At 55.8% G+C, this 27,024-nt stretch overlaps 9 protein-coding genes across 9 annotated transcripts; 5 read left to right on the forward strand and 4 right to left on the reverse strand.

Annotated features, from left to right (window-relative positions):
• Positions 1 to 736: 736 nt before the first annotated feature.
• Positions 737 to 3,134, forward strand: PG985_002518 (polyadenylate-binding protein; the record flags this gene model as incomplete). Its single annotated transcript, XM_066822287.1, has 2 exons — positions 737 to 2,940; positions 3,002 to 3,134. 2 exons carry the CDS (start codon positions 737 to 739, stop codon positions 3,132 to 3,134), a joined length of 2,337 nt encoding a protein of 778 aa, XP_066689719.1.
• A 2,970-nt stretch (positions 3,135 to 6,104) lies between these two features.
• On the forward strand, positions 6,105 to 8,364 carry PG985_002519 (universal stress protein; the record flags this gene model as incomplete). The annotated part of the gene is made up of 3 exons (XM_066822288.1): positions 6,105 to 7,194; positions 7,258 to 8,137; positions 8,193 to 8,364. 3 exons carry the CDS (start codon positions 6,105 to 6,107, stop codon positions 8,362 to 8,364), a joined length of 2,142 nt encoding a protein of 713 aa, XP_066689720.1.
• A 2,257-nt stretch (positions 8,365 to 10,621) lies between these two features.
• On the forward strand, positions 10,622 to 12,501 carry PG985_002520 (uncharacterized protein; the record flags this gene model as incomplete). The annotated part of the gene is made up of 2 exons (XM_066822289.1): positions 10,622 to 11,195; positions 11,270 to 12,501. 2 exons carry the CDS (start codon positions 10,622 to 10,624, stop codon positions 12,499 to 12,501), a joined length of 1,806 nt encoding a protein of 601 aa, XP_066689721.1.
• Positions 12,502 to 14,316: 1,815 nt separating this feature from the next.
• PG985_002521 (uncharacterized protein) lies at positions 14,317 to 14,523 on the forward strand (the record flags this gene model as incomplete). Its single annotated transcript, XM_066822290.1, has 1 exon — positions 14,317 to 14,523. One exon carries the CDS (start codon positions 14,317 to 14,319, stop codon positions 14,521 to 14,523), a length of 207 nt encoding a protein of 68 aa, XP_066689722.1.
• Positions 14,524 to 15,740: 1,217 nt separating this feature from the next.
• Positions 15,741 to 16,681, reverse strand: PG985_002522 (NAD(P)-binding protein; the record flags this gene model as incomplete). Its single annotated transcript, XM_066822291.1, has 3 exons — positions 15,741 to 15,923; positions 16,040 to 16,304; positions 16,374 to 16,681. 3 exons carry the CDS (start codon positions 16,679 to 16,681, stop codon positions 15,741 to 15,743), a joined length of 756 nt encoding a protein of 251 aa, XP_066689723.1.
• Positions 16,682 to 18,041: 1,360 nt separating this feature from the next.
• On the forward strand, positions 18,042 to 19,908 carry PG985_002523 (uncharacterized protein; the record flags this gene model as incomplete). Its single annotated transcript, XM_066822292.1, has 2 exons — positions 18,042 to 19,041; positions 19,148 to 19,908. The coding sequence occupies 2 exons, from the start codon at positions 18,042 to 18,044 to the stop codon at positions 19,906 to 19,908; spliced, it is 1,761 nt and encodes a 586-aa protein (XP_066689724.1).
• Positions 19,909 to 19,944: 36 nt separating this feature from the next.
• Positions 19,945 to 21,357, reverse strand: PG985_002524 (heterokaryon incompatibility protein; the record flags this gene model as incomplete). Its single annotated transcript, XM_066822293.1, has 1 exon — positions 19,945 to 21,357. One exon carries the CDS (start codon positions 21,355 to 21,357, stop codon positions 19,945 to 19,947), a length of 1,413 nt encoding a protein of 470 aa, XP_066689725.1.
• A 951-nt stretch (positions 21,358 to 22,308) lies between these two features.
• Positions 22,309 to 23,325, reverse strand: PG985_002525 (uncharacterized protein; the record flags this gene model as incomplete). The annotated part of the gene is made up of 1 exon (XM_066822294.1): positions 22,309 to 23,325. The coding sequence occupies one exon, from the start codon at positions 23,323 to 23,325 to the stop codon at positions 22,309 to 22,311; it is 1,017 nt and encodes a 338-aa protein (XP_066689726.1).
• Positions 23,326 to 24,943: 1,618 nt separating this feature from the next.
• Positions 24,944 to 25,887, reverse strand: PG985_002526 (uncharacterized protein; the record flags this gene model as incomplete). Its single annotated transcript, XM_066822295.1, has 2 exons — positions 24,944 to 25,737; positions 25,827 to 25,887. 2 exons carry the CDS (start codon positions 25,885 to 25,887, stop codon positions 24,944 to 24,946), a joined length of 855 nt encoding a protein of 284 aa, XP_066689727.1.
• Positions 25,888 to 27,024: the final 1,137 nt, after the last annotated feature.

Genomic DNA, 27,024 nt, shown 5'->3' on the forward strand with positions numbered 1-27,024 from the left:
ATTTTTTCGTGGGCTTCTCTCTCCCCTTCTCCCAACGACTTGACAACCTTTATCCGGCAATTCGTCCCCCCCAAAAATTCTCAAAAGAGGATTCAGTTGCAGAGTACGATTCTTCCGTGTCGTGCTTCACCTCTGATTCTCGCCAAAATCATCGCCAGAAAAACCACAAAAAAACTTGGAAAACCCCCGAAAAATCCATACCCTTTACTCCAAACATCAAACGCCTCGTCTCTTCCTCCTCCCACCCTCGAGACTTCTTCCTCCTCTCAAGACCCCGCGATTCTCTCCTGGTCTTGTCCTGATATCTCATCTCCCTCCGAGACGTGCTTGTTTGTTTGAGTAGGTGCTGTAGTGTCAACCGCACATCTATTCTCTTACTCCCTCCCCCACCTGCTCGTCCAAATTCCGAGTCATACTCGCAGTCATCTTGCGATACTCAGTTTTTGACACTCGTCCACCAGTTCTTTGAAGTCGGCGACAGTTCTTTGTCACTTAGACTGTATTCACTTTGACTACTTATCAAGGTCGCTGAACCGATAAGGTCAAAAGTCTGCTCTGTGTTGTTGGTATGTAAACCCTCTCTCCTCCCCACCAACCTGCACTTTTCTGGCCTTTGTGCTTGACCTACCACGCGATCGCCTCCACGACACGACAACCATTGTCTCTTGCAACAACCATCTAACGCAAAACTCTGTCGCGCTAGATTCAATCACAAGTACCTTCCATTTCTTCCACAATGGCTTCCACTACTTCTGGCGCTGTTGATCAGCTCGCCGCCGATCTTGGCAACACCTCCCTCAATGGCGGTGAGGCTAACAAGGCACCTGCTATCAACACCAACGTCGCTGGCGATGCCCAGGGCGAAGACGCCGACACCGCTGGTGCCACTCCCAGCTCCGCCCAGACCCCCCACCCTCAGGCCTCCGCCTCGCTCTACGTTGGCGAGCTCGACCCCTCCGTCACCGAGGCCATGCTCTTCGAGCTGTTCTCTTCCATTGGATCTGTCGCCTCGATCCGCGTTTGCCGCGATGCTGTCACCCGTCGCTCTCTCGGCTACGCCTACGTCAACTACAACACCACCTCCGATGGCGAGCGCGCCCTCGAGGAGCTGAACTACACCCAGATCAAGGGCCGCCCTTGCCGCATCATGTGGTCTCAACGTGACCCCGCGCTGCGCAAGACCGGCTCCGGCAACATCTTCATCAAGAACCTTGATGCCGCCATTGACAACAAGGCTCTCCACGACACCTTTGCTGCTTTCGGTAACATTCTGAGCTGCAAGGTTGCACAGGACGAGACTGGTGCCTCCAAGGGCTACGGTTTCGTTCACTACGAGACTGACGAGGCTGCTGCCGCTGCTATCAAGCACGTCAACGGCATGCTTCTCAACGAGAAGAAGGTCTACGTCGGCCACCACATCCCCAAGAAGGATCGCCAGAGCAAGTTCGAGGAGATGAAGGCTAACTTCACCAACGTTTACGTCAAGAACATTGCCACCGATGCTTCGGATGACCAGTTCCGTGACTTGTTCACCCAGTACGGTGATGTCACTTCTTCGTCACTGGCGCGTGACTCTGAGGGCAAGTCCCGTGGCTTCGGCTTTGTTAACTTCACCACTCACGAGGCTGCCGCCAAGGCTGTCGATGAGCTGAACAACAAGGACTTCATGGGTCAAGAGCTGTACGTCGGCCGGGCCCAGAAGAAGCACGAGCGCGAGGAGGAGCTGCGCAAGTCCTACGAGGCCGCCCGCCAGGAGAAGGCCAACAAGTACCAGGGCGTCAACCTGTACATCAAGAACTTGAACGACGACGTCGATGACGATAAGCTGCGACAGATGTTCTCCGAGTTCGGCCCTATCACTTCGGCCAAGGTTATGCGCGATACCATCAGCGAATCTGGCGAGGACGAAGGCGAGGGTAAGGACAAGGAGAACAAGAAGGAGGGTGAAGAGGAGCAGCCCAAGGAGGAGGAGTCCAAGGAAGAGGAGGAGGGCGACAAGAAGGAGAAGAAGGGCGACCGAAAGCTCGGCAAGAGCAAGGGCTTCGGTTTCGTCTGCTTCTCCAACCCTGACGATGCCACCAAGGCTGTCGCCGAGATGAACCAGCGCATGATCGAGAGCAAGCCCCTCTACGTCGCTCTTGCCCAGCGAAAGGATGTGCGAAAGAGCCAGCTTGAGGCTAGCATCCAAGCTCGCAACCAGCTCCGCATGCAGCAGGCCGCTGCCGCTGCCGGTATGCCCCAGCAGTACATGCAGCCTCCGGTCTTCTACGGCCCTGGCCAGCAGCCTGTCTTCCCCGCCGGCCGTGGTGGCATGCCCTTCCCCCAGCCCGGCATGGGTATGCCCCAGGGTGGTCGCCCTGGACAGTTCAACAACTACCCTCCTCAGGGTGGTCGTGGCGGTCCCCAAGGCATGCCTCCTCAAATGTTCATGCCTGGTCAGTTCCCTCCTGGTGCTCCCTACGGCCAGCCCGGCAACCCTCAGTTCATGGCTGCCATGGCTCAGGTTCAGCAGACTATTGGCGGTGGCCGTGGAGGTGGCCCCGGCGGTCGCGGCGGACACATGCAGGGCATGCAGGGTATGCCCAACATGGCCGGCATGCCTGGCCCCGGTATGCCTGGATACCCTCCCAATGCCCGACAGGGTGGTGGCAACGCCGGCCGTGGTGGCATGAACGCACGCAATGGCCAGATGGGTCAGTTCCCGCAAGGTGGCCGCGGAATGCCCGCTCAACAGATGGGTGCTCCCAGCCCGGCTGCTCAAGACTTGACCCCTGCCTCCCTTCTCCAGTCTCAGCTTCAAGCTCACGCCAACAACCCCGGCCAGCAGAAGCAGATGCTCGGTGAGATGCTCTTCCCCAAGATTGCCGCCATTCAGCCCGACCTCGCAGGCAAAATTACGGGTATGCTCTTGGAAATGGATAACGCTGAGCTTGTCAACTTGTAAGTATCCACTTTTTACGAGATGCGATTTGCTTGACCAAGCCACTAATGAGTTTTACAGGATCGAGGATGAGTCTGCCCTCCGTGCCAAGGTAGATGAGGCCATGTCTGTGTACAACGACTACGTCAAGACACAGGGCGATGGTGAGGCCGAGCCGGCCAAGAAGGAGGAGAAGGCTGAGGAGAAGGCATAAGCACCATCTGCTTGTGCCCAAGTAGACAGCCGTGGCAAACATGGCTGTTTGCGCTTGTGCTGCCAATTTGGCGAGCACCGTTACGTTCTCTTCATTGTTTTGTCCGCCTGCTGGAACGGTGGATTTTCTCGACGGTTACGGAAAAGTTCATGATGATACCGTGGTTCAGCCAGCAATGGGCGGTGATGCCATATCGTTCTTTGCATTTTTTCTCTCCCCGCGAGCACCATCTTTAGTCGTTGATGTTTGGCGTATATTTGGCATCCAGTATCGGATCTTGCTGAACGTCAAGGGCCTCTACAACACTTTACTGGCATGTATCGATAGACTATTGCTTCTTTCGCTGGAGGCGGTGGTGGGCTGCCAGCTTTGCACGGCGTTTACGGTCAGTGAAGGAGGGCGAAGCGGTCTTTGCTTGGCACCGGACGGATTTTGGCGGCACCCATGATTCTGAACCTCACTCAATACCCCCCCAGGTCCGTCAACTGGGACACAAAACCCCAATAGGACTAGAGGCCAATCCACAGATATGGAGTCTCTGGTAACGTAATAAAGAAAAGTTCATCATACCTGGTTGTTTGGTTCGTACCTACAAGTCTCGTGACCGTGATTGTGATTGGGTGGGGCCTCGTGATGCTGTGTAAGAAGAACCTTGCTCGTCCGTCGTGGGTAAGTAGGCTCGTAGACTGCAAGATGCGCCCTGGCCCGCGGGCTCCGGCCAAACGCAGTGTAACTTCCTCGCCCGCTGAGGAAACCATTGCTGTTGACTTCAACATGATCCAGTATATATGATCAAGGCGGGCGGCAAAGTGGTTAATGCATTGCAAAGCGTTGTGAGAGTTTAGATGCAGATATCTTCAGTGCGTCTGTCGGAGAAAGGCAGGTGTCTCCGAGCTAAGATGCAACGTTCTAGACACAAAACATGCCACCCGGCACAACGTCAGTTGGTGGATCTTCTCCATACTGTTTCGTTCTCCGCAGCGGGAGTCGAGAGGGGTTCGAGGAGCATCCGGACAGGAATCTGGAGTAGGTACGTAGAGACGGAAAGATATGGACGAACATGCCCCTTCTTGGGCAAGTTTGACGCCCTATTCGGTCCTAATCGAGGCGACAACGACTGCAGCGATCTTGTGTTGTACGCCAGGCTGTGCTTTAAACCCGCATTTGCCAGCCTCTCTGCGCGTCGCCAATACATATACGAAGGACCCCGCGACATGGCGAGGCTTTTGAGTTTGGGCTACACTACTCGTACCTGAAGGATAGTGCTGAAGTGCGAGGTTATCTAGCTAGACTGCGACTCTGCGTATCACCACAAGGTTTCAATTAGGTGGTAGAATAGCACGCGATCTCTTCTAGACTATATTTCCGTTGCAGTGCCATCTATTATACTTTGCGTATCCCGTTCATTCTTTCTCCCTCTCGCGCCATCTCTCATTCGCATTCTCCCTCACCTGCTGCCCTGTGTTCTTTCTTTTCTGTCTGTAACCCCCACCTTGCTGTACAAGTACCCAAAAAGGTCGAGACGGCGGTGACAAGGGGAGGAGATAACGGAAAGCCACAACAACGGTACGACCGTCCCAATTGAGACGCTGTCAACCAATTGTCAAGCCCACGGGAAGTCTGTGGAAGCATTGTGATAGGCAGAAGCTTGGAGCGCCAGAAGAACGTTGCTCATAAGGGAAATCCGCAGAGCGAATTTGTCGATTTGGCGCCCGGTGGCTCACATGGGAAAAGGGAAAAAAAAGGCAGTTGCTGTTTCGCGGGGCCCGGCGGCAATATCTACAGAACTGGCTTGCTGGCGAATGGCCTGAGTGGGTGGCGGCTGCACAAACCGAGTCAATCGCTAACTGGGCACTCGGCTTCAGCGCCCATTGACGTCTTTCACCACTAAATCTGTACGCTGAAGTCGTCGCTGCAGGCAGTCAGTCACTGCTACTTAGGAGAGACGATTGTGTACAGTCACCACTTCCCGCTATATTCCACTTGGCTGCACTCAATATAAGCCAACCGTCATTTTCTTCTTGCCGGCCGCGGGCGGAATACAACACACCCACCCTCTCTAGCCAGCCCAGCCCAGCCCAATCCAACCCATCACCATACACCCACTTCGACTTTATTTTTTGGACGCCGCTAGGCTAGAGCAATACCATTTCCGACTTCTTGTTGGCATTCGTAGTGCATGTTTTGATCAATAATCCTACGAGGTCAAAGGGGAATTTCTTCCCGGCAAAACACAACCCAAAGAGGCTCCAGGTCCCAGATTGGCAAGAACATCGACATCTGCTACGTGCATAGCCGACGACACAAGCCAAGAAACGGGCTACATACGTCTTACTCCACCCCGTTGCGAACGAATCCATCCAGGCCCAGGACCTTGTGGGAAGCCAAACCCCCCCGCTCTATCACAAGGTCACTAATCCTACCACGTCTTTTCCTCTAATGGTCTTGGCAAGTCGAGGCCTCCTGTCATTGTTCTTCAAATAAATTCGCTCTCAGGCGGCCATCTTTCTCCCTCACCCACCGTACTGCGCGCCATTGAGTCGGCTCTCGGCAACCAACAATCAGCACCCAGCCATCGGTTGTAACTGCCCATCCTCCCCTTCTCTCTGGAGGTTGAGCCATGAGCTAAACTCCAGCGCCGCAACGATCGCAGTCCGTCAACGGAATTACGAAGAACGCAATATGCTGCTGGCTCGTATGCCTCGACGACGTCCGACCATAATCCCACGATAACGCCCTGCTTTGCCACTGTCTTGGCGCCTGGTGTTCATCCCAAACCTATTCATTAGGCCCGTCCGAATACGTACAAAAGAAAAAGATAAAAAAAACCTTAATTGCTTTCTCTGCAATCAGGCCCCCCATCTGGCCGCAAGGGATTCAAGCAATTCGTGATATATCGACCGGCTCAACTTAGCCCACGATCGACAAACCCCTCTCATTCCCAGACGTCGACATCCATTCTCCTTCAGCATGGCTGGAAGAATGACCATGTCGCTGGAGGCGGCGCTCGAGGAGGAGCGTCAAGAGATAGAGAATCTTATTATGCAACAATCTCGTGGCCCGCCCGCGACAGCCCGATCTCCCTCGCCCTACATGAGCCCACGGTCGCCTGTCCGGAGCATGCTCGACGTTGTGTCCGAAGGCGTGCCAACCACCGGAAATGGAAGCACAAGAAGCCCACAGCCTGCATTTCGCAGCATGCTGGACGTGGATGCACCAGCGGCGGTGCCCGTACGAAGTATGCTAGATGTCGGAACCCCACCACCTTCAGCTTCAGGAAGATCTCCCATACCATCTAGTGCCCAGACCTCGCCAACACTCTCAACTCACAGGACTCCGTACGCAAGTAGTGGCGTGCACCACAGAAGCGCCTCAGACGCAACAACCAGACCTGATTTCGGTCCACGGTCCCCTGCCCTGTCAAGAACAAACGACATCACCACTGCGTACCAATTCTCTGACATCTATGCGACAAATGTTGGTCAGTCACAGCCCGTGAGGCGAACCGGAGCAGGGCCCTCTATGCCACGTTCCAGCTCTATTGGAGAAGCTCTGCGGGGGGCGGATCTGTCAAGCATCGTACTTCCCGGCGAGGGAAGGAAACCCTTCTCGCTCAAGGGCAACAAGAGCAAGTCTAAGTCTCCTTCCAATCGATTTGCTTTGCGATCCAACTCGCCTGGTGGAAATCTGCTTGGCGGAAACTCGGGAGCGAATCGTCAGTCACAAGGAAACATTGTATTGGACAAGGATGGCCAAGCCATTGATATGAACTTAGCTTACCGCAGGCTCTCTGACGCCAATCTCGCATATGGAGGCTCCAATCTGTCCTCTTATGCCCGCAAAAAGGCGGAAGCCGAGAGCCATGGCCGCCTCGCCAAGACCAACATGAGTCCTTATGGGGAGGTTTTGACCGACGACGATAGTGACGACGACGGTCCACCCTCGAGCGACGAAGAGGATGAGGATGATCGTGGTCGCAAATTGACTACGAGAGCCGACAGGAACGGCAAAGGCGATGGCAAGAGCGCCAAAAGTCTCTTGGCGGCAGCAGAAGATGAGCGTAAGAACTCGACCCACCCACGATATCCCCGAATGCACTGACTAATACCGACTGGACCTATAGGGAAGGAAATTGCCGCTCAACCACAGTACAGGTCGCTGTTTGAACCTGCCATCACAGTCACCGGCCCAGGTGGCGGCAAGCCAACTAAACCCACCAAGGCAGGCATCCATCCTGCAACAAGCTTCGACCAGGAGCCTGTTTCTGGGCAGCAGACGCCGAACCAAGACCAAGAGAACGAGGATGTGAATGCGATCAAATCGGCACAGAGCTTGCAGCTTACGTGGACGTCAGTCCTTAACAATCAAGATGCTCACAGGTCTATCCGCATCATCTACCGTGGTGAATACGTCCGTATTCAACGGGATGCCGAAGACGAACATCGAAGGCTTCGGAAGTATCTTGTGGCGACTGATCTCAGCGACGAATCCACCCATGCCCTTGAATGGGCGGTGGGAACCGTTTTGAGGGATGGAGATACACTTATAGCCATTTACTGCATGGACGAGGAGGCGACTGGAACCGTGGATAACGGAAGCCAACAAGTCCCAGATGATCCCAAGGCGATGAGAGAGCAAGCAGCGGCGATTAATCACATGACAAAGAGCCCCAAGCTGCCAACGTCACAGGCACCGAGTCCAAGTCCCTTTGGACGCCCACGCCGGAGCGGCGGCGGCGGATTCAAGTCTCCGAATGCTAGTGCCAACCCGTCTCCAGCTCCTTCATGGCGCGGGAAGTCGCGGATGGAAGAGGAAAGGGAACGGGCCGTTGAGGATATTACCGAGCGAGTTGCCAAACTGCTGCGCAAGACTCAGCTACAAGTGCGTGTCATCGTAGAATGCATTCACTGCAAGAGCCCCAAACATCTCATCACGGAAGTCATCGATATCGTCAACCCGACACTCGTCATTCTCGGAAGCCGTGGGCGTAGCGCGCTCAAGGGGTAAGTAGCACTGCTGCGTTTTGCGCTCTACCAAGCTTTACTGACGTTGCGATAGCACTCTTCTGGGATCTTTTTCGAACTATCTGGTTACCAAGAGCTCCGTGCCCGTCATGGTGGCTCGCAAACGGCTGCGCAAAAAGAGCAAGTATCAGCCGCCGCCAACTAAGCAAATCAACAACCTTTCCAATCCGTCGGCCCGAAGCCTCCAGATGGCTCGAATAGATTAGGAGCGTCTCTGTTTCGGCACGGATCCGTCACGTGCACCTAGCCCCCGGGCAAAGGCCTTGGCCAATTTCAGGATCAGGCGCTGATGTGCGGAGAACGGGGTTTTGGTTGCGACCCTAGACATATTCCAACAATTATGACTTTAGGGCCCCGGAATTGACCCGGCAGCAATCATAGGTTTAGGGGTATGATATCTAGTATCAGGAGGCAGCAGAGGAGGGGAAGGGGGTAGTGGACAGAAAGGAGGAGGGGACGCAGGTTGGGCTGGCGTTGTTTTGTTGAACTTGCTTACATGTATGTACCTTACGATACCTCATGACGATTCAATTGGTGAAGTCGGAGCGAATTGATGAAATTGCCTGACCTTTGAAAGCTGGTTGTGTAAACAACTGTCACTGCTCCTTGGACCTGATTGGGCCCCTCGGTCGATGTTGTTCCCATGCTCATCGCGCTAGATGATGTCAGCCAATGATGGACTGATGGGTGACGGAGATTGTGGAGCGAAAGCGCGACGTTGCAGACAGACGGGCGGCGGGCAGGGCGGGGTAATTAATTGTCGTTGGCAATGACTCGAACGTGGGTTTCTAGTACCGGTAGTACTCGTCTTATTACTCTGATGCTGATGCTGTGTCGTGCGCGTGTCTGGCTAAAGAGCTTGCAGCAACGCCGCACTCTCGCTCGATAAGGATCATGTATATTTGGCAGCCACCCGGGCAAACAAGGGCAGAACACCTGCAGAAATGTGACGGGTGGGGGAGCAGGGTAACCAAAGGGCGGCTTATGGAGGGGTGAGACAGGGCATTGATCTTGATATCTTAGACCGTAGTAGTACGCCGACCTATTTAACTAGTATTCATGCATGCCTGTCTCACCGTATAGCTGTAGGAGGTGTATGTCGGTTAGCCTCTCTCAAGTTTCTACCTTATTCCCACTTGGCTCTTGTCGAGGAGTCGAGGTCGAGTGTCGCCTCGTCGTTTTGGCAGACGAGCCTACGAGCCTCCCTCCTCCTCGTCGTCATCGGCGCCGGGTTATAATTAGTCGAGCTGCATTCCACAGCAGGGCTGGTAGCTCGCCCCCCCTCGCGGGCCTCGCGGGTCTGCCATGCCTGCTCTTTGCTCTTTGCCCATCCAGGGCGAGTGAAACCCATGGGCACGCTACAGGGGAGGCCCTTACATTGGCTGGGGATGGTCTGGGATGGTTACTTGTTCGGGGCCGGGTGATTGGCTGGCGGGCTGCTGGCTAAGACAAGCACCACACCACCATCCCGCTGCCCGCATCCCGCACTTTACCAACCTCTTGATTTCGTCTTCTGCATCGACCTTTCCTACTACATCTTCCTCCTACCTACTGTAACTCATCTTGTCCTTATCGCTGCCCAATAGACAAGGTTGCGAGTCTTTGCGGAAACCGTTGTTCGCTCAGCTCCTCTCTCCTACCTCCCCCACTATCACCAATCTACATATCAATCCCGCCTGCCGGAGTATTGGAAGAGGTCGGCTTGCTTACCTGCACCTGCTGCTACTTTGCTACCTGCTGTCTGCTTGCTTGCTTTGCTTTGCTACATATCGATCCTCGTTCTGAAACCAGACCCTGTGACCCCCCGTGACCCCATCATCCCGTCACCAATGAGATTCCCCGACCTGCCGGCCGTCTTATCGGATTGACTATACAAGCGCAACCAAGGGTCGCAAGTCACCACCACCCGGGCTGCGCATTTCTGGTCCCCAGGTTCAATGTCGCTGATCTCTGTCCACAATCACGTGCATTTCACACTATTGAATGTATCGATCGCACCCAGCACCTTCATTACCTCGCTAGTCTTGGGCTTCGTCTTCCTGGTCTTCTATCTCATCATTGGCGGCGGCCTTCCGATCCCCTCGTTGCGCTTGCCCAGTATCCTGCCGATTCCCCGCTTCCGGCTGTTTGCGCCTCGAGGCCTGCCCCAAACCCAAACACTGCCGGCACCGCCAACAACACCACCCCTCTTGCATGACCGCCACTACAACAACCACAAGTACCGGAGACAAAAGGCCCTCCCTGCCTTGCCGCAGCAGGACCACCCTCTCCTGCAATTGACAGACTTTGCGCACAACGACCGCGACCGCGCGCCTGCCGAGCCCTTCACCACTCCCAAGCGCAACGGCCTGAAACGCTTCTTCTCGGGCCCCACGACAACCCCCTCGCCGTCCCGGCGCAGCTCCAGCAAATCCACCAGCAAGAAAATCCACTCCGAGTTCCGCCCCAAAGAAATCCCCGGCGATGACGACATACGATCCCCATCAGGTCGACGCTTCTCTCGACGACTTTCACGCGCTTCCCACTCCGCCCCCGACGCTGCCGCCGTCCTTCGTCCGGTACCCGTCGCATCACTCGGGGTTCGCCCGGTCGTCGATGCACACCGACGACCTCGATCAAGAGAGCGTGACCAGCGACCTAATGGACGCGGCGTCGTCTCTATCTGGCGGCGGCTACAGTCCCCCGGCGTGGAGGCGGATGGGAAACGGTGATCGCGACTTCGGCAGCTGGCGCAGGTCCGATGGCAACCCCATGGGCCTCGGCTTCGGCCGCCCGGACTGGCAGCAACCATGCGACGACATTGACGACGAGGACGTCGAGGAGAATGACGATGTCCTGCGCCGCGCCATTCGCACACGCCTGCCGACGGGGTCGCTCAGCCCCGAAAAGGGCCGGACGCCAGAGCGCGATACCGACGAGGAAGAGACTTTGATCAAATTGAAGTCGCTAGGCAGCTCACCTATGAAAAGCATCAAGAATGATGCGCATCGTCAAAGTATAATGACGTCCATGTCGCCAGAAGTTGCTAAAGACAACTGTAAGTTCTTGTGACCGTTGCGATACATGCATAGTGGCATGATGGAGTGGGTATGGAAGCTCATGCGAGTTCAGATATACGCTTCGCTGTGCGCGCAGATATCCAGCAGCGCACTGAACCCATCGAGACTGCCATCGCATTCGTGCGCAACAAGTTCGGGTTCATTACTAGCTCGTGGGCGAACCTCATTCTGGCGACGCTCGTCGCATCGCTTTCCATAGCGGCCATGCGCAACCTCTTTGCGCCCGCCAATCAGCGCCCGGTCCCCGACCTCGTCAAAGTCGCCGGCCTCGCGCGCTCATTCGAGCCTCTCATATACTACTCCGAAAACGGAGTGTCTCAAGTGGGCGACCTGCAGGCGACCGGCGTGGCGGTCTGGGATCTTGGCGAGAGTGTGCGCAGTTCTAATATGACGAGCGCCCCCACCATCGTCAAGTCGCTTGATGAGCTCAGCGACTCCCTCAAGACGCTCGCCATCGAGCTTACCAAGTTCTTCGCCAATGTCGACGGTGACGTCGACGGCATCCTTCTTGTTATGGATTGGGCTCGTCGCGAATTGACTCAGCTCCAATCCGTCCCCAGTCCACCCCTGGCTACGGCCTTTGCCAATATCCACAACTTACTTTGCAATGCGGGGGTATTAGAAGACGCAAGTGGCGCGCCAACAAGGCTGGGCCATGCCGTCAGCTTGGTGTTCGGCATGAGCAAACCGCAACGGACGCACGCCACTCTCCAGCGCACCTTCACCGAGTTCCTCAGCGTCCTGGAGGACGCCATCAACAACGAGCTGCAGCACAGCCTCGCGCTCTTCGGCCTGTTCGAAGCTATCGATCGTCAGTTTCTTAACCTCGGGCGCACAGTGGTGCGCGAGTCGTCCATACAGGACGACAAGCACGCGGACCTGCTATCGTCGCTGTGGACGCGGCTGCTGGGCCCGAACGCGGGAGAGATCCGCAAGTACGAGCAGAACCGGCAGCTGCTGCAGAACGTGCGGGAGAAGACGGTGCGGAACAAGGGGATCCTGGTGGAGCATAACGGCAAGCTGCTGACGCTCAAGGCGAACCTCGAGAGTCTGCGGCGCAAGCTCGTGAGCCCGCTGGTGCGCAGCGTCAATTCTAGTACGCTGACGCTCGAGGACCAGATCCGGGGGCTCGAGGACGTAGGCGGGTACCTCGACGGAGTGCGAGCGCGACAGAAGGGGAAGCTGATGGAGATGCTGTACGGGTCGGCAAGCAATACGAGACAGGCCGTAGGTGGCGGGGGAGGCAACGAGCGGCTGATTGCGGAGAGCCGGTGGCACTCTTAAGGCGGGCAATGCCTTCCAAGGAAGTCTTGGTTTCGAAGTGACGAGGCGGTCTTACTGCCTCATGGCAATGCCTGCCTACCTCACCAAGGCCTAACAGATCGGGCGTACATTGGCTGACTGGATGATATATGGGTTTCACAACGGAATGGTTCCCCGTATATGGTGTTCGGGGGGCCTGCATATACAAATGCGGGGCTGTCTTTGGTTATACATGTATTCGATCGATTTGAACTTACTGTTACTGTACGAAAAGAACCAAAGGACATGGCTGGCGTTGGTACGGGGGGATGGAAATCATAGGTGGCAAGTTTCTCTCATAGATTTATGGGAAAGGGGGGCGGTTTGCCTGTGACCAATCCCAAAAGGCGTTCGGGGTGTTGGGCTGGTTGTGCTTCCCCCTTGATGTTTCGGATTCGGGTTATCATTGGTTATCATACATAAGTAGCAGCATGTAACGGTAGTGAGCTTTGCTCAGCCACCGACGAAGAGTAAGGGAGATAGGGAGAGGGGAGAAGAACTTTGTAATGTATGACTTTCGAACTTTGTCCATTCCTGGACTCGACGTACGTAATCTTGTGTGCGGTGCCATGTGTGTATGCATTGCAGCGGCATTGAGCTGCCTCGACTAGACCTGCCTGTGCCTGTAACCTGACACTTGGTTCGGCGCTGCTGCAAACCCCACCTGCCACTCTCGCTCGCCCTGAGTCATTGCTGAACTCCAAATAGTTTATGCATGTCAGATGCGAACCAGGGCGGACCAAGAGAGAAACGGCCCTCTAGCTGCCGCGCGCCGCCTATCATGCCTGCCTGTTCCCCCGCCCGTTCGCCAGCCCAGCCAGCCGAGCCCAGCTACGTTGCGTGAAACGAGCGTGGGTGGGTGATTGGAAACAAAAACGTACCTTCACCGCCCCTTCTTTCCTTGGGCCGAACCGAAGCTGCCAAGCCTGCTTTTTTCTTGTATTACCTCAGCCCTGTGTAAAGTACGAATGAGTGGGTGAGTGAGTGGGTGAGCCTGCCTGCCTGATGAGCGGCGAGATCTGTCTGATGGCCCCCACACCGGTTCTTGCTCGCAACAGGTAGGTGAACTGAACCACGCGATATGGAGCGGCCAAGTCATTGGCGAAAAGAAGACTGCCTCGTTACGTCGCTCGCTCACCGGTGTGGTGTGTGTGGTGCGGTGCGGTGTTGTTCTCGTAGCTGACTCAGCTCGGGGGCTGTTGCTGCTGCTGCTACACACACACGCATACACAAGATGGAGAGTCTTCGGCCGTTCCTATTCGCCTCGTTAGGGCCGAGCCTCCTTTCCTGCACTTCTCAAGTTCGTGCCTTGTTTGCCTGACTGGGCAGGCTGGGAATCAGGCGCATAAGCGGCCCGGGAGGGAGGCTGTGGAAGGGGTCCGCGGGCCATGTGGGATAGAGGGCGTGACGGTGAAGAGGGCTACGCTGAAACGATAGTGAGAGAGTGAGAGAGGGCGTGATACACGTGAAGAAGGATTGGCATATAAGCACCTGTTTTCTGGCTCTTCGTCCCCCTTTGCTGTTGTGGGATTTGCAGACTTCAAGGCAAAGCCATCTTTCCTACTTCTGATACTACTTGAAACTGATCAGCTTCAAACATCAAGCTAAACACACACGCTTTCTTGACTATAGAATTGCATCATAAGCGTTCGCACCCATACGCACTGAGAGACATCTGTGCAATCCAATTCAAGTCAAACTCTCGGTTTGACAACACCAGAGTCGTCGTCCACAGCAACGAGCATCTCCTGCGCAGTCCACCAGCTGTATACAACCACGACCAGCAATTCCATCATTATGCCCCAGAGCCACAGCGCCCAAGCCTCTGCCACCGCTGCCTCGTCGGTATCATCCAGCGCCATGGCGCCCGGACGCCGCGAGGCCTGCTCGGGCTGGCTCACAGCCACGAGGGGGGACGAGGGCGGCCAGGCCCAGGGATCCTCCTCGACGGGCAGCAGCGGCGCAGGTGGGAAGAAGGTGTATCACCACTCTCACCACCACTGAGCCTGGATGACGGGGAGGGTATAGGTCGGGGATTCGATTGAGTGATGATAGGGATCTAACAAAGTGAGCCACTGCCTGTGTGCTCTCTCTATGGACACATCGGAGCGATGGCTAGTCCATTTCCCTTCCAGTATCACTCTCTCGGCCCATCGAGTTCCATCACGGGCGGTCTACGGGGACTGCGCTCGAGGTGAATGCGCGAAAGCGTGTATGTACGAGGAAGGCATGTCCTGTTTCGAAGAAGAATTTCTGTCCTAAAAGCTGGCTTGGAGTTTGGTTTGGGGCCTAGAACAGTTTATTATTACACAGCTCGGGCTGGCTGGCGCAATCCACTTTCTCATGTTTTCTCCTTCATCCTTATTACAAATAGTAGGAACGGCTGAACTGGATGGGCTATATGATGATTGATCAGATTTCTACCAGAAGTGTCATTGATTGAATCATGGCATAAGAGCTCGAACCGCGCCTATTTCATCGCGCCATCATCCATTCATGTAGATATCTCGGACAAGCGAGTTTATCGGTGAAAGGCCGCCATAGCATCACCACCAGACGCTGTGAGACCTGGCATACGAAACGCCCGAGTATTATTACATGATTGTCTGAGAAGCATAAGCACGGCTTGCGCTCATAACTATATGCAGGGTACTTTAGGTGTTGGATTGCAGGGCTTCCCTCTAAACATGCAAGCCATGTTACGGCATATCAGCGAGGACGCGACTCGGCCGTCGCCCTCACCAACGTGGCGTTCGGTTTGAGTCATTGAAAGAATGCGACATCTTCTTGAAGCCAGCTTAAGTATGTTTCACTGCTTTCTGTGAGCTTTTCGCGAGTGTTCTGTGTGCGTTCTACCTGCAGCATCATCTAGTTCAGGTCCTTGCCCACGACAAAGCATCCAACGCGAATGGCCAAACTATATCTGTTGGCGCCGTTCCGGGCTGCAAGTTCGTGCCTGCGGGCGACGGGTCCATATTCGATGCCGAGCTCTTGATCTGACAACTATCAAGGGACCCTACGAGCATCCATATGTAGCGTCATCGTCGTATGGCCAGGTTTCACCACATGCGTAGCTCCTGCGTCAGCTAAGTCATCATCATCAAAATTTGGTCAATTGACTCGATTTCTTCCAACCAGCCCGGCGCGACAATAAGTCAGTACCAGCCGGGGCTCTGCGCCATTGCTTGTAGTGGAGGTGCCGGAGCCAGAAACTGGATTCCTCACCATGGCACAGCTCCGCCCTGATAACGGTCGCCCGGCCCGTCTTCGTAGCCTTCTAGACGAATGTTGATCATCCTTCCTATCTCTTCATCCCCAGCCGCGTCAATTACTTTCATGGCGGCTTCGGCGCCCTGCTCGGGCTCCAGGTTGGCACCCTCGCCGCCCAGGTCCGTCTTGCACCACTAGAAACCGCGAATTGGTCAGCCTGAGCTCATAATTTCCTGACGTCGAACTCTCATCTCTGTACCACCAGGATCTATATTGGGCAGGGGCGGGTAAAGATTTGGGGAGCACTTACACCGGGAGAGACGCCGAAGATGGTGAAGCCCTTGTCGCGGTACTCCATGCCCCACTGCAGCGTGAGCATATTGAGCGCGGCCTTGGTGACCTTGTAGGCTGGCGCGGGCAGACGGGCGAAGACGTCCTGGTAGGCGAAGGAGCTGACGGTCGTCGATATATTGGCGACCTTCTTCAGCTGACCCCGTTCGAGCAGGGGCAGGAAGACGGTGGTCATGTTCTGCACGCTCATCACGTTGATGTTGAAGATCTCTGCGAGATTGTCCCTGTTTTGGGATGTCAGTATAGTTGTGGAGCTTCTATTGCTGCGTCGCTGGGGGATGAACAGTACGTACATATTTTTGATCCCATTGGCGAAGGGGCCACTGCCCACGTTGTTGATGAGGACATCGAGGCCCGCGCCGCCTAAATGCTTTTCCACCGCCGGCAATGCGGCTTTGACGCTCTCAATGTCAGTGGGGTCGACGACGATGTTGACGACACGACCGGACGACTCGTCGATAGTCTTTTGAAGGGCAGGCGTGGGGGCACTGCGCGTGGTGGCGAAGATGAGGCCGACGCTGGACGCGGGGCGCTTCATCAGCTCCTTAACCAGGCAGAGGCCCAGGCCTTTGGAGGTGCCGGTTATCAGATAGTTGGACATGTTGATTGCTGTTATATAATGCGATTTCAAGGAGTGTAGTCGTACTGAATCTGACTTCAGTGCAGGGGGAATCAAATGGATCTTGTACGATCTCTCATTGCTTGCATTGCACATCTCGTCTCCTTATATACAGGGGTCATACACTCCATGCTAAGCGCCGTCATTTCTCTGCATTTACTGACCTCACGGCGACTACGGGGATAACATGCCTAAACCCGTAATGACGAAGATTCATGTCGGGTTGGCTTGAAAGAAGTTTGTTTTGGTAGGAATGAGCAAGACCTAAAGAGGAGGCTAGAGGCTTGGAAGCATTCGGAGAAGTGGGAGCATGGCCCAAGCGTTTTCGGTGATAAACAAGCCCATCATCTTGTGGTGGCCTCCTTCCTTAAGGTATCCTTCTTGTGCTTAAAGTTGATTTGTTCAGCGATACCGAATGAATCCAGTGAGTAAGCAGATTGACTTGTTTGACATCTGCGTCTCGGCCGAACTCTTTTGGCGATTTTTCCTGTTTCGGAGGAGTGCAGACTGCTGTACAGCTAACCTGCAGAAGAAGGAGCACCATGTGCGCCGACTTGAGTAACCTTGCCTGCCACCGTATCCTCCATTTTGCCCTCGGCGCGTCCCAGCATCAACGCAATCACGCCGGGGGCTGACTCTACGGCGTCGTGTTTCATTTGAAAAGCGAACGACTGACTGTCCTCCGTCATTCGGTGCCGAGCCACGGAAGGCCGAGTCTCTCCCGGGACCGCGACCAGAAGATGGGTGTCTCCCCAACCGCACTAAGAGGCAAATGATTACACGACGCGGGTGTCACGATATGCCATGTACCAGAATCGACTGATACTAATTCAGTCGCTGTCTACAGACCGCACTACTTGCCTAGAGCGAGGAGCGATGTTTCAGGACCTAAGAAGGATCTCACCCCGCATTGGCGTGTCACTGATGCAATATGAGAGGCTGTCGAGTCGTAAAGCCGGCGTCATACCCTCCCTCATGGGAAAACTGGACCGCGCATCTCGCAGCTGAGTTATGCGGCCCCGATTCTCCAGACTACTACTGTACAAGTAGGTCGGGCCTCGTAAAGCTTGAACCGCCGACTGCGTTCCATTTGAGCTAGCTGGCGCATAACTCGCTGCCTGTCGGCATCGTGTAGATCGGCACTCGCGGCCGCTGAAATCCAATCGATGGAGTCTAACTTTGGTCGACAACGCGTCGTGAAGGGCAGGTATAAGTAGGACTCTAAACAAGCGCCGTGGTCTTCTTGGTTCGTATGCAAGATGTGATAACTCATTCAGAGTTTTCGATATTTCACATATGCTGAATGCCTACCATTGAGTCACTTACTACTCCTGCTACCGCTATGGCCCAGACCACCACCGATGTCCTGATTATCGGCAGCGGGCCCACGGGCACCACCATGGCCCTCGAGCTGGCGGCGCAGGGTATCCCCTTCCGCATCGTGGATAAGATTGGCCAGCGGTCCGACAAGTCCAAGGCACTGGCCCTACAGCCGCGCAGCCTTGAGCTCATGGGCCGGCATGGCCCGGTTGAGTGCCTCGTCGAGCGCGGCAACCTCGGTCTGGGCGGCGCCATCTTTGTTAACGGCAAGAAGGCGGCTGACCTCGACCTCGGAGGCCTCCGCGCCACTCGCGACTCGGCCTTCCCCCACACCGTCCTGGCGCCCCAGAGCGAAACCGAGGGCTTCCTCGCCAACTGCCTCGCCACCCGCTACGGCCGCGCCGTCGAGTTCGGCACCGAGGCGACGTCGGTCGTGCAAGACGCTGACGGCGTGACGGTGACCCTGAGGAAGGTGACATCGCCGTTCTCGTCGCCGTCATCGTCGTCAGCGTCGTCAACACCACGCAATGACGACCGCGACGGACAGAGCGAAGCCCACGAGACAGAGACGGTCCGCGCCAAATACGTCGTCGGCGCGGATGGTGCCCACAGCATCGTGCGGCACGCGGCCGCAGTCGCCTACGAGGGCGACGCGTACCCGCAAGATTTCATCCTGTGCGACGCGCACATCCGCAACACGTCTATGCCGCGCAACCGCTTCCGGATCTGCATGCGGTACGGCCTGCTGCTGCTGTTTCCCCTGGGAAACGACGTCGTGCGCCTCGTGGCGTCGCGCCCGGGCGTCCGCGCCACGGAAGAGCCCGTCCTCGGCGACTTCCAGAAGTGGCTCGAATACATGGTCCCTGCCGGCTCCGCAGGGGAGCTCTTCGACCCCATCTGGATGACCCGCTTCAAGCTGCACCACCGCGTCTCCACCAACTACCGCGACGGGCGCTTGCTGCTGGCGGGGGATGCGGCACATATCCACTCTCCGGCCGGTGGGCAGGGGATGAACACAGGAAGTAAGCCTCTTACGATTTCCCCTTTCTAGTTTTCGCCTATCAATTCTTTCTTTAAGTCCCTCATCTGCTGCCCTTATCGTAGCCCCAGCGCTAACTGTCTAATAAGTCCAAGACTCTGTCAACCTGGGCTGGAAGCTCGCGCGCGTCCTCCGGGGCGAGCAGCCGGACACCTTTCTCGACTCATACAACGAGGAGCGCCGACCCGTCGGCCTGCGGATCCTGGGGTCGTCCGACTGGCTGTTCAACCTGACGGCCTCGCAGAGCTGGCTGTGGCTCTTCTTCCGCAACCTGCTGGCTCCCTGGGTCCTGCCCTGGCTCCTCGGCGACGAAGAGCGCCGCAACCACGCGTTCCGCTTCGCGTCCCAGCTCGGCATCCGGTACCGCCACAGCTCGATCGTCGGTACCGCCGAGGGGCTCTCGGGGCCCGTGCTGGGTGGGGATCGGGCTCCGGATGGGCCTATTCTCGAGTTTTGTGGGGAGGAAACGGGGGAGAAGCAAAAGCAGAAGAAGGGACAGATGCGACTGCACCAGCTCCTGGTGCCTGAAAAGCACCATCTGCTGTTGTTTTCCGGGGTCACGCCGTCGGAGGCAGCGTCGGCGGATGACCTGCAGCAGGCAGCGGAAACGTTCCAGGAGGAGAACCTGAGCGCTGCCGCGTTGGTGCACGTTCTACTCGCCAGCCCCTCTTCGGGCGGCAACAGGTCTTCGTCGTCGGATTGCAGTTATTACATGGATGTCGACGGCGTTCTGCACGAACGCTATGGTTTCGAGGGCGGCGCGGGCTACGCTTACATCAGGCCGGATGGGCACGTCGCGCACATTGGGCCGTTGGACGCTTTACCCTCGTTTATGAAGTGGTTGAAGTAGCATGACTATCAATTTACTGTAGTATAGAGTACATGATCAAATGAGAGTGAATTCCAGTTTCGGACCCCATCCGTCCGTGTTTTCTGTGGCTCCTTTTTGTCGGGACCCTGTGGAGTGCTCGCGACATACAGCCTGAAACGGCCCTACTTCTTCTGGCCTGAGCCAAAATATCCCAAACCTGACAAACTCTCCAGAACCAGGGAAGTTTTCTCTTAAGACCAGACCTTCGATATAAGTAGTCGATCCCCTTATGCGTACCGGGACATAATACAACCCGTAGTATTTTACGGCGCTTTCGGTTGGGTTTGCCGCGGGGTCCTCTCCTCGCTTATAGTGCTCAATAACTGCTTCTCCGACCTCCTTATCATGAATGAACATACGGTAGGAAACAAGATAATATAACCCGTGCTTGACGTGAACTCCGGCCTTAGCCAGGTAGCCCCTAGCCCGAATATACCCAGCTTTGACTTGACCAAAGGGATTCGGCTCGCTAACAGTTTGCGTTTGAGCTTCTTGGATTTCCAGAAGAAAGTCATCCGTGCGATCCATATCGCAAGCCTGCTCGATCACGCCGTGCACTGAGGCCCACGACCAGCTTGGTGCAGTGTAGAAATCAAGACGTTCTCCAGGAGCACCCAGATTTATTTCCCAGAGCAGTTGAGCAGCCAGGTGTTTCCGCCATAACCCAGAGAGATACTCGGATTGGACATGCTTCTCCATCCTTGACGCCAGCCCGGACACCGCCACGAGCTTGTCGTCCGGGAAGGTGAGTTGGCCCTTAGAGTATTGGCCGACTATCTCTCCCCATAAGCTCAGCGCGTCGAGCTCTGGTTCCTCTGACAAAGACCGTTGACGCCGGACCGCGGCGCCACTGGTATGCGGATCGGACATTTTGACCATCTTGGTCAGACCAGGCGGCAAGCCGGCCGGGAACGTTTCGCACGCCGAACAGTCGTAACACTCCCAGAACAACTGTGTCTCGCCAAAGAACAAATTTCGTGGGGCCAGGTACCGCTCTTGGCACACCCAGGCTCGCGAGTTCAGGGGCGTCTCCATCACGTTGTGCTGCCAGATGTTCTCGTGCACGGCGTAGTACACGCCAGGGTTCAGGCCCCAGTTCAAGTCAATCTTCAACGGCTTGACTAGGTGAGGATCTCGCTCGGTAAAGCACCCGTGGGTCCCATTGGCAGCATGAGCGGCCGCAATATTGCAGTGCGAATTGGAATAGACTTCGGCCATCAGTGCTGACTCCCTTTCCCAGTCGGCTGGCGGGTTTTGGATGATACAGAGGCTGTCGATCCAGATGTAGCTGAGGCCCAGCCACTGCAAGACTTCGATGGCGTCCCGGAACGACTGGGACAGTTGAGCGACCGGTAGCTCTACCTGTAAGTCGTCGATGTTGTCAGACAATAGGCGCAACGGCACGTGGCCGCCCCAGCAATGACTCATTGTAGCATACAGGAACGGGGGAGTGTCGTCGCTGACCACCAGAAGCTTTGGCGCTTCTGTGCTGCAATCAAGCACGCGGGATGGCCGGCTTGCCGCCTTGTTGGTCAGACTCTTGCAAGTTGGGTGTGCTTTCACACATTGATGCAGCCAATCCGCAGCTATAGCCCTGCTTGGCTCCGAATTTGTGCTGCGGTGAATTTCCACGTGGTTTGCGAATTGGAGGGTTTCTGAAACTCCTGTTGACAATCGCCTCTTCAGTACATTGCTCCACGGGGGCTCACCAGCCTCGGGGAATAAGTTCATGACAGTCTGATATGTATCCCCCATCTCATTCTTGGGACTCGCTCTTTTCGTATCCAGATACACCGCAATACTTGGAGACCCTTCAGCGTAATTAGCATCAACTGAATGCTCATAGGCGACATCAAATTCTAGAGTCCCATCCTCCGCGGCTCTTATCAGTTGTCGCAACCCGGCCCTGTCCGAATCACGGAATGAATGCAGTAGATGGCAGCAAAGAAGGCATCTGGCTGAGGCTGTAGCTTGTAACGGATCGCTTGTATGTAACGTTCGGTCGTAATCGGTTTCTACTAATCAGGGGGGCTCGGAGCACTGCGCATTGAGGATGGCCTGGCACTTCCAACACAGGCCGGCGTTTTCCGGAGCAGAGGCAGACATTGACTTGGTTCATGAAGCATCTAATACCTGTTTCCTGCAGGTATGTTGCTGCCGCGACATCAGTCTAACTAACAGTATCAGCGGTATAACAGCGGCTCTTCCCCACTGTCATCCTCCTCGTACAGCCAAGCTTTGGCAGAAAATTGTTCCGTGCCGCAACTACCAATCCCAGTGAACTATTGCCTGCCTGTACATGCGGGCACCTTGCAGTCAGCAGGGGGCACCCGGGAGGCCGAACACCCATGTTGTTGGCCACCCTTGCCCGAGCACTTCTCACCACCGATCAAATCGACATAATCTTTCTGTATCCGCGATTCCCGCGCCCTCTGGTAGGACGGCCTCCGCAACAGCGTCTCGGTCATAATCCTCAGACTCCAAGTACTGACACCTCGGCCTCTCCCTCACCGACTTGGAAGTCCTATACACCAGCCGCTCCAGTCTAGTAAGGGATCCCCGGCTCCACCGCGGGAAGAACTGGGACGGATGTGGCACCGGCGCGGCCGACGCACACCCCGCGTCCTCCTCCACGCGAATATCCAGGAGCCCCGCGGCGCCCGGGGGCCCCTCGATACCACCAGCACGGAAGATCTCGTGCGGCAGCGGCCGGCCGCGCTCGTCGAATAGATTTGCGTAAAACTGCCAGCGCACGCGCACGGCGCCCGTCCGCCACAGCGCGTAGTACGCCAGGTCGTATACGGCGCCCATACGGACGGGCTGGTCCCGCGAGACCGCCACCAGCCTCTCCCGGTGGCGCGGGGCGGACACTTTGTTCAGGTACTTGAGGCGCGCCGGCGGCGGCTGGGAGAGGAGCATGGAGCGCCAGCTGGCGCCGCGCCGGTTGAAGGCGTCTTGTCTGCGTTGAGGCTCCGACCATGCTGCTGCTGCGGCACGAAGGCCGGTGTGGTACGTGTCCGTATTGACGGTGGGATGGGACGACGGGAGGAGCGCGTCGATGAAGAGCGGGAAGAAGGCCTGCATCAACAGCGGGTTGGGTACGGTTCCATCGCCCGGCGCCGTGGTCTCACCCGCGATGGGGAGGAAGAACATTTTCTGTTGCAGGGGCGTGCTGTTCTGGATCACGTCCCGGAACGCGACCGAGACTCGTTGGAGTAGCAGCAGGTCGCGCATGTCGAGATGGGCAAGAATAGTCTCGAGCAATTCCCACGTGGAGAACACGGCCCGAGCCGCTGATGGGCAATCTGTTGATCTAGGTTTCGATCTGCCCGATGCCTTGGCCAGTCGCCGTCTGCCCAGGAGACTGCCGGGGAGGTCCCTGGCTCGCGACTTCATCGTCTTGACATGAGTGGATGGGCGATGGCAGTTTCATGCCGCGGCTTTCTTGTTGCCTTGGCCGCAGAAAGAAAGACGGCGACGATGCAGAGGATGGGTTACTTCGCGTACTTTATGTAATCAATCTGGGGAATAGGCAGCAATTTGATAAGAACGACGTCAGCAAAAGTGGGGTTCAGCTGAAAAAGTTACTATTAATAGGCAACAGTCACCCACCCCTGACCCAGACCCCCGGGCCTCCGCGTAGAAAAATGATAGGTCAGTATGAGTTTATATCGACAACATCTAAATATGTTCAAGTGTTGGTTATATTGTATTAGATACTGACAATTTGTTAGTTACCCTGACTACTACCGACTGCCATATCCAACCGGCGGCTTTGATCCCTCTTCCGTCTGTGTCCTCAAACGAGAAGCCAACCAGTTTGCATCTTCTTTTTAATTCCAGGATTACTTGGTATGAATCGAAAAAGAAAGAAGACAGAAAGAAAGCCAGCCTCGAAGAAAACTCCTGACAGAGCAGCATAGACAGATTGCGCGTCCCAACTCAGGGGCATTGCATCTACGCTCAAAGTGAGTTGATAAATCATCTGTTTCTATATTACATATTGATCTATACCTTGGGGAGACCCATAAACTCTTAAATGGCCGCAAAGACCGAGTTCAAATACGTGGAACTCTCAAAGCCTTCTCGGCCGATAAGGGGGAGGAGAAAACAACCCTACCTCACAGTGTGAGGAATCCTTTTCCCCGAGAGACGTCTCGCAAAGATTGAGAGATCATCGTTTTCCCCCAATCTTGGGGTCAAGTCAACTGATAGCTGATTTACAAACCACGAACAACTTATACCTGGCTGCCTACACAATGGAACTCTTACATAAACGGACAACTGATGAACCAATATTGAAAATGCTGATCTCGACCAATCCGCCCCCATTTGGCACTCTACATGTTACCAGCTGCTTGGATATGCGAAAGTGGACTTGGCCTTTGCTTTGATGCGATGATGTGAGCAGATCGCAATGTTCTGTCCCGCCCGGAATGGGATACCGATAGTGTCATACGGGACCGGTTTCATTTCCCAGTCCTTATCCCCATTCAAAGGATGAGCAGAGGCCTCATCTCCCGGTCTCGTAGCTTTCCGGATTCCGAGCCCCTTTTTCTCCACAGCAAAGGGTATGAACCATCCGTGATTATGTCGGAGCTTAATTCGGACCTGACCATAGCACTCCCACACTCTGGACCTCAAGAGTCTTTCAATATAGGTATCTTGGCGGAATTGATCTTCCCTCACAGGCTGATCGGCATAGTCTAGAGGTTCGTATTGTTGTTCCAAATATTGACTTCCAGACAAAAGGAACAATCCCCCCTGGAGTGGTAAAATAGATATTTCATAATCATGGTAGCATATCAAGACACTAGATGAACATAGCGGCCAATGAGAAATATCTGGCAAAAGCTAGACCACACAACGAAACGAAACTGGTAAGTTATCACGCTCATACACGTTTTTGGTTTGCTGGAGAAATGGCATCTCTCTATTTTGACAATATTGTGTTTATCTAATTACAAGCTCTAATACGCTGTAGTCCTTTGTCTCATGAAAAGTTCGTAATAGTTTATCGGACAAAGTGACCGCCACCGCTGGCGCCGACCTGGTTGCCCGTCATCCAGCCGCTCTCGGGCAGGCAGCAGATGCCGACGATGCCGGCGACCTCCTCGAGGTAGCCGGGGCGGCCGCCGATCTGCTTGGCGAGGTCGAGCATCTCCTGGCTGTCGACGCCGGGGCGGGGGGTGGCGAGCGGGGTGAGGTGGTTCTGGGGCTTGAGGGTCTCCTTGATCTCCTCGGGCAGGCCGGCGTAGAGACCGGTGTCCATGGGACCGGGGGAGACGGTGTTGACGGTGGCCTTCTCGGCCAGCTCGCGGGCCCAGACGCGCGTCATGGCCTCGAGGGCGCCCTTGGTGCCGGCGTACGAGGTCTGGCCGAAGACGCCCCAGGTCGTGGTCGCGCTCGAGATGTTGACGATGCGGCCGGACCGGTCCGTGGGCAGGTAGGGGAAGGCCGCCTTGATGAGCAGCGCGGGGGCGCGGCAGTTGGTGTCGAACGTCTTCTGGAACAGCTCCAGGTCCAGCTCGTCGAGGCGCTGGCCGTTGACCGTGGCCGCGTTGTTGACGATGATGTCGATCTGGAACTTGCCGTTGCTGGCGAAGTGGCCCTTGGCCGCGTCGACGACGTGCTGGGGGCCCTCGATGGTGCTGAGGTCGGCCTGGACCGTCAGCGTCTTGACGCCGTACTTGGACTCGAAGTCCTTGGCCAGCGCCTGCGCCTTGGCCGTCGAACCCTCGGTGGCGTAGTTGATGACTACGTTGGCACCTCGGCTGGCGAAGTGCTCAGCGCATGCGGCGCCGAAGCCTTTGGTAGGGGGGAAACTAGTGTTAGCTGAGGATCGCGATGGTATGCATGCAGAGATGCAGGGTTGTGTTTGAAGATGGAATACGTACTGCGCGAGGCACCGGTGACAATGGCAAGCTTGCCTTCGTAAACTCTAAAAGGAGGAGCCATGACTTCGTCTAATACAGTTCAACTTCCAAGTTGGGAAATACGAGAAATCAGGGTGGTTGCGGCGTAGTAGTAAGTAGATGTAGTAGTGAGTTAGAAAGTAGTATGGTATGTTTATTATCCCTCCCCCTTCCACGTGATGCGGAACACCGCGCCTCTTTTATACATATGCAGCGTATTATCCCGTCTGTTCCCACCGCCATTGACAGCCAAGCCGAGAGCCGCCATCAGAGTGGATGTCGCGGCGGGGACTAGCAGCGACTAGGCCAGGGATCGCGGGCAGGGATCTAGGCAATATAACCTGCTAATGTCCCCTAACCGGCTAGCCTGACCCCAGCAGAGAGACCCATTCGAGCAAGTACCCGCAGCCACGTCAACTGGCTTACCACTAAAAGGTACTGCTGATCTTAATCTAGAACGGGTTTAATCTTGAAACGACGCTGCGTAGCACGATTCGCGATCCTGATCAGCGCCTTTCCTGGCTGGGGCACAGGACAGGCTCGGCCAAAAAATAAAAACGGGCTGGCGGCCAGTCGCAAGTCGCTACCAAAGGCCACCCTATCCTGGGGCTAGAAGGTACGGAAACCTAGGGCGCGGCAGAGACCAGCTCGTTCTGGATACAGCGAGACTCTCTCCTGTTTCAGTCAGTGCAGCATGAAAGCTGGTTCGCTAAGTGTTAGCCTTGCGCATGAAATTGGCATTGGTTCCCACCGATGGGGATGCAATTTATAGAAAGTCGGGGAGGGACTAGGGCGATAAGGCGACTCGTACTGTCATAGGTCGAGCCCAGTCCAGCAAAGTCGGCCTATGGGTGGGTATAGGCCGACTTTTTGGACTCGCTGCCTGAGTCTGGCTCGTGAGACGGCCGGCACTCTGCTAGACACCTCCCCGATCCCTGACTGGCTGTAGGCCCGATTAAATCTGGGCACGAGATCTCACGTTTCGGGGAGAGAAAACTGCCCTGCATGCATAATGCGAGCGTTTGGGCGTCGTATGGTACAAACCCAGACGACCTCGCAACGGTCCCAAATTGACTTTTCGCACCGGCTGGGCAGAACCCACTGCGGTAACCGCGAAGGGCGCAACGGCGCATCCTGTATGGCTGACGGCGTTGCATCGGGAGCCGGAGAGTGCAACCTT

This window comes from Apiospora marii, assembly GCF_038362585.1.
Source record: "Apiospora marii strain CBS 49790 chromosome Unknown utg000002l_segment0_segment0, whole genome shotgun sequence".
In the NCBI taxonomy this organism is placed as follows: Eukaryota; Fungi; Ascomycota; class Sordariomycetes; order Amphisphaeriales; family Apiosporaceae; genus Apiospora; species Apiospora marii.